At 40.8% G+C, this 8,784-nt stretch overlaps 1 protein-coding gene across 1 annotated transcript in view; it reads right to left on the bottom strand.

Annotated features, from left to right (window-relative positions):
• Positions 1 to 1,341: 1,341 nt before the first annotated feature.
• The window catches only part of LOC104270455 (amine oxidase [flavin-containing] B-like), a gene marked incomplete at its 5' end in the record, with an annotated part of 29,609 nt that continues 22,166 nt past the window's right edge, over positions 1,342 to 8,784 (bottom strand). Inside the window, 5 exons of the mRNA XM_009864838.1 lie at positions 1,342 to 1,726; positions 2,124 to 2,186; positions 3,957 to 4,068; positions 5,167 to 5,264; positions 6,253 to 6,310. Coding sequence (XP_009863140.1) covers positions 1,571 to 1,726; positions 2,124 to 2,186; positions 3,957 to 4,068; positions 5,167 to 5,264; positions 6,253 to 6,310 — 487 coding nt within the window. The remainder of the gene's footprint in view (positions 1,727 to 2,123; positions 2,187 to 3,956; positions 4,069 to 5,166; positions 5,265 to 6,252; positions 6,311 to 8,784) is intronic.

Below are 8,784 nucleotides of genomic sequence, written 5' to 3'. Positions count from 1 at the left end.
AAAGCAGCAGAAATACCTAGAACAAGGTACTGTCATTTGACAAGAGGCATTTAAGGTTTTGGTGGTTGGTTTGGGTTTTTTTTTTACATTATTTCATTGGGCTTTTGCCTTCTTTTATTTTTTCTTTTTTTTTTTCTTATTTTACATTGTTTAAAAGTTACCAAGCTAGGAAGGGCAGAAGGACTTGCGTATGACTCTCCTATCCATGATTCTCTTTGATCTCTCTATCGTTTAGATCCTTGATTAATTACCAAAAGTGCACAGTCAGTACTACACAGCACAACAGGCAGATGTGGGAGTGCTAATCCCATCAATATGGTTGTTAGGAGACTCGAGCTCTGAATCAGCTAAGCTGTGTTCAGCATGAACCAAGTGTTGGGCGGCAGTTAATTTGGGTTGTTTTTTGTTGTTTAAATGACAACTCTAAATTTTCAAGGCCATTGTGGCCTACCAGGCAAGACAGAGCCTCAAGGTGTTCAAAGCATAAATTTAACGAGATGAAAGAAAGGAAGGAGATAAGGAAAAATATGTGAAACTGTCTTTTATGGATGGCTTTACAACTTCCTGCAGTAGGCAGAGGTAAATTTGTTCTCTCGCTATCTTACAGTACCTTAGGGAGCTAAAAGAGGATGCTAGAGGCAAGGAGATGTCAGGGTGAAAAAAGGTCAGAAAAAAGGTTCAGAAGGTTGTGTCTGTACAGGAGCACACGGTTCCCTGTTCCCACTCAGGTTCAACAGCCTAGTAAGTCCTACTGCTGTACACATCAGCTGTAGTCTGGAGCTGGCCAGTTTTCTAAGCAGAGAAGATCTGTCCCCAGATGGACTTGACTGGGACATGCAAGCTCTGCTTTTTCCAGGCAGTGTGAACACAGCTGGGGAGCCTGAAATTCAACCCCATTGCCAAAGGCAGTAAAAACATTGTTCTTTAACTCACTGTAGGACAAATATGCCACTGGAAATGCCAATGACCTGTGGCCACACTTGCATAGCTTGGAAGGATAAATTTAGCCCAACTCGTCCCTTAGGTGCTGCCCCAGCTCTAGACATCTGGGAGAAAAATAAAAACACTAAACCAAACCTCACCAGAAATTTGCATGAACTAGTTACTTACTCTTTCAGCTATGGATTTCTTTTCTCAGTCTGCTATGCAGTATGACAGAAATCCTTTGTTTACATCTAGAGATGGATATATCTGCAAAGACTCGAGGTTAAGGGTCTGGTTCAGATGTAAGTGTAAAAACAACTAATCTAATCGTAACAAGCTTTATAAAGGTATTTTGTCACTTCTGTTCTGAGATCTGCATAAAAACCTCAGGTTGATAGTGCTTGGCAGGGCATCCTAGAAATTCAACAATCAAAACATTACTGCTAGAAATAGACCTGGATTCAAGGGGTTCTTTTACAGTATGGATCTCTCTCCTTTAGCCCGCTCCTCCAGCCTCTTCTCTCTAATGTTTTCTCCTCTTTCCCACTCCTGATCTGATTTTGAAGACAGGAAAGTGTATGGCCAAAAAACTTCCACAAAAAAAAAGAAAACCATTCAAGAGGGAGGCTTTGTGTGGGCACCTTTCTCAGTTTCGAACAAGAAGTCCCTTTTTGTAGGCGAATAACCCAGCTGCAGCCACGGAGGTGAAGAAAGTGGAAAACGCAATCAGCTTCAGCAGTCCTGGCACAGACGGCAAGTTCCTCTCCCAGAAGGTTGTAGTGATGGGCAAAGCTGGAACATCCTGCGGGGAGAGAACCCATTATCAACACGACAACAGCTCCTCTGAGAGAGGCAGGATGGAAAGCAAGAGATTCTTGCAGCAGAAGCAAAACTGGGTTGAAATGGTTCGTGTTATCAAGCAGCGTATCAAAATTTTCTGCTCAGCTAAAGGGAAAGGACACAAGGAAAGGATTCATAGTCCAGTTAGAAAGTGCAGTTCTTTCTGATCCTGTGCTACAGAGTTGTCAAATGAGTGCCCTCTCTGAGTTTCTATCACTTTTCTGTTTAGGAAAGGGCAGTTTTTGTGAAAGTATGGGAAAGTTTATTGTGGCTTTGATTTAGTGATTTTAAATAACAACAGTCTACAAAACTTTTTGAATCAGCAAAAACATGGGAAAAAATTCTACAGAAAGACTTACAACTGATTCAGGTTCTGGCTTCCAAATTTCACTGTCTGGGATTTTCCTCATAGCAAACAGTATCTGAAAATAAATAATATTCTCTAGTAAGTACCACACATTCTTCGCAAGGGAAAAAGAGTTGACTTCAATTTTTGTTTTAAAAGGGCATGAGGAAAATAACAATTGAGCACATAAATTGCTTTGCATTCAGATTTTAAATGAAAACTGGATCTTTGTATAACTCACTTCTGGGTAGTCCTGACATTTAATAAGACAGTTCTCCTAGCAGGAAAGTGGAAACAGTAAGAGTAAACCCTCTCTATGCTCAGTTCATGTGAGATATCAGAATTTGGCTAGTCCCACAAGAAGAGGGTATTATGAATATGACTAAGATTTAAGTATACACTCATGGCACAGTGAGGCGCACATAAACCAGCTACTGCATGGGCCAGCTATATAGCCAGAAGCAGCTTGTTTTGCATATTTTACCATTATGTAGGAACAGGAACAGAATCCTGTGAGTAGTGACAGACCATCACTTTCTGCCAGACTAAACAGAAAACCTTCACAATGGAAAAGTAACCATTCAAAGTATCAAATACACCAGAGGTCAGTAGGATAGCAAAGCTTATCTGAGATAGAATATCAATGATTATCAAAGATAGTCATGAAAGATAGCAAGATTAACTTCTACAGTAAAATAAAATGGAGGCAGTGATAATAATGTTTTTCCTATTCAAGGCACTTGTAGATTTAAGATTTGCCATGTTCTACAGTGGGATTTTATTGTGGACAAGACTCATGGACTCCATACAGTTTTCAGTATAGGACAGTGAGAAACACCTTTGCACTAGATTTCGAATGTATTTCCCTTTCACAAGTAAGTGAGGAAAGGAAAACATAAAAATTTTTACCAGTCAAGCTCATTTGCCAACTTCTCTGCTGAGGCCTATGGAGGTTCTCCTGCAATATCCTTACACAAGAGAGATCACAAAGCTACCTCTGGAGGTTTTCAGGTACATGTTAAATATAACCTTCACAAATGGGACAGTTTAGAGACAGTTGATCCCTGTCTTTTGAGGCAGGGGTATGAGCTAGACAAACTCTCCAGATCCCTTCCAGGCCAATTTCAGTTCCATGAGTGTATAAGTTTTTAGGCACGAGGTTCCCTTCACCTCATAAAAGAAAGGTGAATTTCTTTTGCTGCCCCATAAACATTAATATACCTGAAAATACTTGAGGAACTGGCATTTTCTCAGAAGCAAAATATTTAAGTCCTTGTTTAACGACTTTGTGTAAGGCTATCTCAATGGTATATCCCCGTTCGGTCCCCATGTGTTGCCTGATCTAGTTGAGAGGCGTCCCTGCCCATGACAGGGAGGTTGGATTAAAAGATCTCTAAGGTCCCTTTCAGCCTAGGCCATTCTATGATTCTATGATCACTGTGTCAATGGTATTGCTAGAAACAGCTGAGGAGGGGACTGGTGTGGTGCGCAGAGCTGTGGAACTGAGCTGTTCCTAGTGTGGCCATGATCAGCACGATGACTAACAAAGTGCTCTTTTGTGGGGGGAAGAAGACTATCTGAGACTTCTCTTAAAGAAGATAGGACTTCATTCCTGGAAACAGAGAAGAGTGTGATAAAACAGTCATAGCTTTTCCTAAGCATTCCACATCTAAGTACAAAACCTTTATCCTTTTTGAAGTCTATCCCCTTTGCAGGGATTTGCATCAAGATTTCAGAACACCCGAAGCTGTCAACACCGCAGTTCCCATTTCACCTCCAACCAGAAGATGTTTCATTTTCCATAGGAGGTTTGACAGTGCCCCCGGTTTTGGACTTGCGTTTGTACCTCTCTGGCTGCTCTTTCTCCAGCCTGTATAGCCCCCTCCATGTACCCGCTCCACTCTGTGGCTGTCTCTGTGCCAGCAAAATAGATTCTGCCAACAGGCTGCCGAATAATCCTGGAGGAGGACAAGCAGTAAGTCACACGTGCCGCATCAGGAAAAATAACTGAAATTCTTCGGTGAATATTAGTATAAAGTGTTTTAAGTAACAGTGAACACTTCAATACAGCTACTTTGGGCGAGTCAAGCTGGAGGGGGAGTCTGCATTTCATTTCATGCAGTAAACACATCAGTGTTCATATTTTCTAAATGTCTGCATTGCTTATAGGTGTAAAGGACGGTTGGTTTGAGATGAGACTGATTCTATCTCACGATTTCAGCCAGTGTCATAAATACCAATGACAGACATTATTGGCACAATTTAGTATTATGAAGTACATCACCGTGATACCAAAAGCAACAAGGAAATAAAAACACATGAAAAAGCATAATTTTTAGTACTCTATTTTGGCCAGAATTTGCAATAATTATCACTAAAATTACTTTAAATACTAAAGCCTCCATATGCTCTTCATTACAATTGACTTATTCCTCTAAATTCCTTCTAAACTGTGATAACTTCTACTTCAAAAGTAGGGCTATGCCACCGCATTAAAAAGCTATGTATCTGAATCCAATCACTAGTCTGACCAGTAGGTCTTTTCCTTTTCAGTAAATCATATTTTCATGCAAAAACTTACATCAGAGAGGACTGTATATAATGGCACGCTGATGATTATATTAAGCCTCGACTGCTTAAAGGGAAGGAACAGTCCAAAGAAATCACTCATTACTGTCAATGTTGGCAAGAATTAACTCTCTGCAAGTATTTATAAAATAACAGCTAAAAATGTGCTGGAAATGGTAACATCAATTTCAAATACCCAAAGTCAGTTTTGTAAACTGATTGAGAAAGAGTCCCAACTCCCTTCCAAGAACCTACTCAGCTGTATTCACCAAATACCAGGAGTGAATAAAAAACCCTAATGATACTGTACTCATCCATCATAAAGCCCAACTAAGACAAGTGGAAGGTTATAATATTATAAAATATTCCCCAGTGGTCTTAAAGGTATAAAGCAAAAAGTGACAGAGGATTTATGACCCTTTCTGAGGATATTTATTAACTTGCTCTTATCTTACTACTCTGAAGCCCACTATAAGTAGCCACTGTACCTTCCATACTGAGTCATTATGCCTGGTGGGAAGTAGGCTGTGTAGCAGCCCCCAGAATACTGCTCTTCACACCAGTTCTTCTCTTCATAATGCACTGGCTGTAAAACAGAGATTAATTCACTTAGGGAAAGTGTAAAGTCCCAGAGAAGCTAATAAAAGAACTGAGGAGACAGCAGAGAAGATCAGTTTATGATTTGTGACATGTCAACATCTGACAAAATGAGCACATCTAACAATTCTCTTAATGCAACATGGATCTGACATAATAAGCTTTAATTTTAGACACTGCTAGCTATTTTTTAAAAATCTAGCTAATCTGGCCACTGTAGAAAGAATATAATCCTCTTAATCTGTCAGTGTAAATTTATGCTTTGAGCACAAATTTAAGCTTTGAGCCATGTAAAGCAAAATTAACCCCTGAGGTACACAGGAATAATACTTATAATATGTGTATCAAATACAAATATATACTGTTAAACACGTAAAGTATGGCACTTCCATGGTTCTGCATACAATACTGTTGTTTTAAAATAATGTAATTGTGTCATTGGTGTCCACAATATTTAACTTGCGTAAAATTGTTCTTAAAGGATAAATGGTATTATCACATACACTAAGTGTGAGATCACACAAATCCTATCAGTTCTTTATCATTACAGGGAAGACAATGTAAGGGAAAGGCAAGAAAACACCCAATAAAACAAAAACCACATGCAACAATGAATCTTAGCAACTAGTAAGACAGAAGAAACTTTATGCTCAACATAGACTGAAAAGGAAAGGCAAGCCTGTGACATCTGAAAACAGCTGAGACATATGTAAGCATGGTGAATGCCACCCATGACACTGGATAAGAACATATCTGCATTTTTCACTGTTTCATAAGCTCATTCTCATCCTTAGTGTGAAACACAACCCAAGACTTGCCACAACCTTCTCTAAACTCCTCTACAGAGGGCAGTAGGTAACTTTTCCAAAATGCTACACAGCCCTGTGCCAGAGAGCTGCTGCATTCCAGTTTCATTCCGTCCTGCCCCAGCTCAGCAAGTCTAACAAGAGATGCTGTGGTTTAGGTTTTGTGCTTACCTCTAAAGCGTCCTCTGATCCCAGAACCTTTGCATAGAGCTCACAGAGCCTCATCTTCCTGCAGGAGAAAAAAACAACAGAAGACTTCTTTGTGATGGGAGGGAAAACAAACCACTACTAATGTGTCCTAGTTTCCAGAGAAAAAGTATTAACATCTGTTTAAACTTGAGGTTCCAGCTTTTTGGGATCTATCCTAACTGGTCAGCCTCTGGATCACTAGAAAGAACTCACTCAAACTCCAATGCGGCGTAAGTGCTGGTTTTGCCAGCAGTTACGCAAGCCTCTCCCTTAAGATACCTCTAGCAGCCCAAATCCAGACGCTATCTGAAGGTTTCCTAGGCTGTCAGAAAAAGAAAGCAGTAAAGCATTGCACTTTTTCTTTCGTCATGGCACATAGCCCAGCTTATGGTTTGTTCTTACAAAGATGCAGGTACTGATAGCCTGAGGGTGTTGGGGAATCAGCACTTCATTTCTGCATTTATAAATATAAGTCTATAAATCCATGGATAAACTTCATTCTTCAACCCCAAGTGTAATTAAGTTTGTTTCTACAAGCTTTTGGGTCTTACTGTTCACTGTTAGCCTCACTACACCAATTCCCAAACACAAGAAAATCAAGATGAAATAATAATTAACAATTATGAAAAACAAACATGCAAACACAACTGCTTCTGGAAGCAAATGCTGTGCTCCACAGAAAGCCACACTGGGCACAGAAATACAGCAACCCCAGCTCTGTAACAACACTGCAAATACAGATAAAACTAGTTTAAAATAGCCATGCAAAAGAAAATGTTAAGCTTTAGGTGGAAGAGTATCTTCAGATTCTTAACAAATTTTGACCTTGGAAGGAATTATTCATCAATATAATAAGGAATTATTTGACAAAAGGGAAACTGCTTATCTGTGGTTTGGGCTTTTTTTCTAAAGGACTGAATTGTATCAACAGTAATCTATCACCAAGAACGACCCCCTAATAGGAGCAATCCTTGCAGATGTGCTGGTTCCTCTGCAACATCTGCATTTTTTTTCCTAGAACAGTTTAAATAAATATTTATGGTTTTATGGTTAATGTTAGCATGGAACACACAGAATATGCAGTGAGTAAAATCCGTATTTCTTGGCTTTGGACTCAGCTATGAAATTGCCACCAGCAATAACTAAGAGGAATGTTATGCCTGGAGCTACCTAGGTAGGGTCCCGTTGAAAGTCACATAATGCCCAGTGTGGAAGAAACGCACATGCAGAGACACAGCTCTTTTCCTCGGTCTCTTACCCCCCAGCAGTGTGTGAGGCCATTACCTTTGTTGCACAGCTGTGCAAGGTAGGGCACAACCTAACCACTCTGATTACTGGCACCTGGCCTGGGCAGACCAGCTGGAAGGCAGCAGTGAGGCTTTTTTCTCTCCAGTCTGGCTTAGGTTGTAAAATGATTTTCATCCCCTCCTGCAACTGCTGTTCCCAGCCATGATTTAGGATAGCTGCCCCAGACTCTACATCCTATTCCTCATATCCAAGGATTATAAAAAATCTTACCCTGCCATTAATGTGGTAACAAGAGCGCCCGACTTGTGTTGATGGGCAAGCATATCATCTCAGCGAGATGCAGCCTCTGTAGGGTGCCACAAGAAGCCTGTCCTCAGAAGAGATCCCTCCCTGCAAACACCATAGCCTCCATCTAAACAACACAAGCTGGTTGCACCTTGAGTGTACACTGGGAGAAGGTCTGGGTTTGTGTTCTGCCTTCTCCTGGACCCTGATTTCCACTGGAAGGAGACTTCTGCTCATGTGCAGGAATGGAGCTGCAGCGCAGCCCAGGGGGTTCTTGCCTTGGCTGACTATGGCCACGACTGCAGGAGCCAGCGAGGCAGCTCCGCATCAGGGTACATCTATCAGGTACCAACACAAGCATATTTCATAACCATTCTTTACCAGAGCAAAGTCCTTCCTAGTCTATGGTTTATTCCTCAAAAGACAAAAGTTCAAATCCTTTCGTTTAGTACTTGACCATAGGCAGCACCAGAGTCAGATAATTGTGCTAATGCTTTTAATGCCTAGGGGAAAGCAACCTTTCCTTCATGGTGCCTTGCAAACAGCCAGGACAGCCCTTCATTTCACAGAAAGAAAAGCTGTTCTCAAACACTGCAAATGCTCAGCTGTATCTAGTGTATTTGCACACAAAGTAAGACACTTTTTGGTGTTTGTGGTGGCTTAACATGCTGGGCACACTGGAATTCAGAGTACCTATATTCCTTTTATCGTCAGTCACTTGCTGGAGATCTATCTCAAAGCCTGAGCGCTGACTCCTGACAAAATTAAAAGTTCTCTGCGGTACCAGGCTGTCATTTGAAAAGACTGGCGTATTAACAGCCCCACTTAGACCCATTATCCACAGACTGCTAGACTACCTGTAAAGCTAATCTGAGATGACTACGTCTTCTGTAGTTAAGCTAGCTGTTACTGCAAAAACGTTTACTTGGGCACAGTATTCCTCGTGGCATGCTTTAAAAACAAATACATTTTCTCCATGTC

The sequence above is a fragment of the Apaloderma vittatum genome, unplaced genomic scaffold (genome assembly GCF_000703405.1).
Source record: "Apaloderma vittatum isolate BGI_N311 unplaced genomic scaffold, ASM70340v1 scaffold3082, whole genome shotgun sequence".
Taxonomy (NCBI): domain Eukaryota; kingdom Metazoa; phylum Chordata; class Aves; order Trogoniformes; family Trogonidae; genus Apaloderma; species Apaloderma vittatum.
Note: the sequence above shows the minus strand (reverse complement) of the source record. Positions and strands in the feature narration are given on the sequence as shown.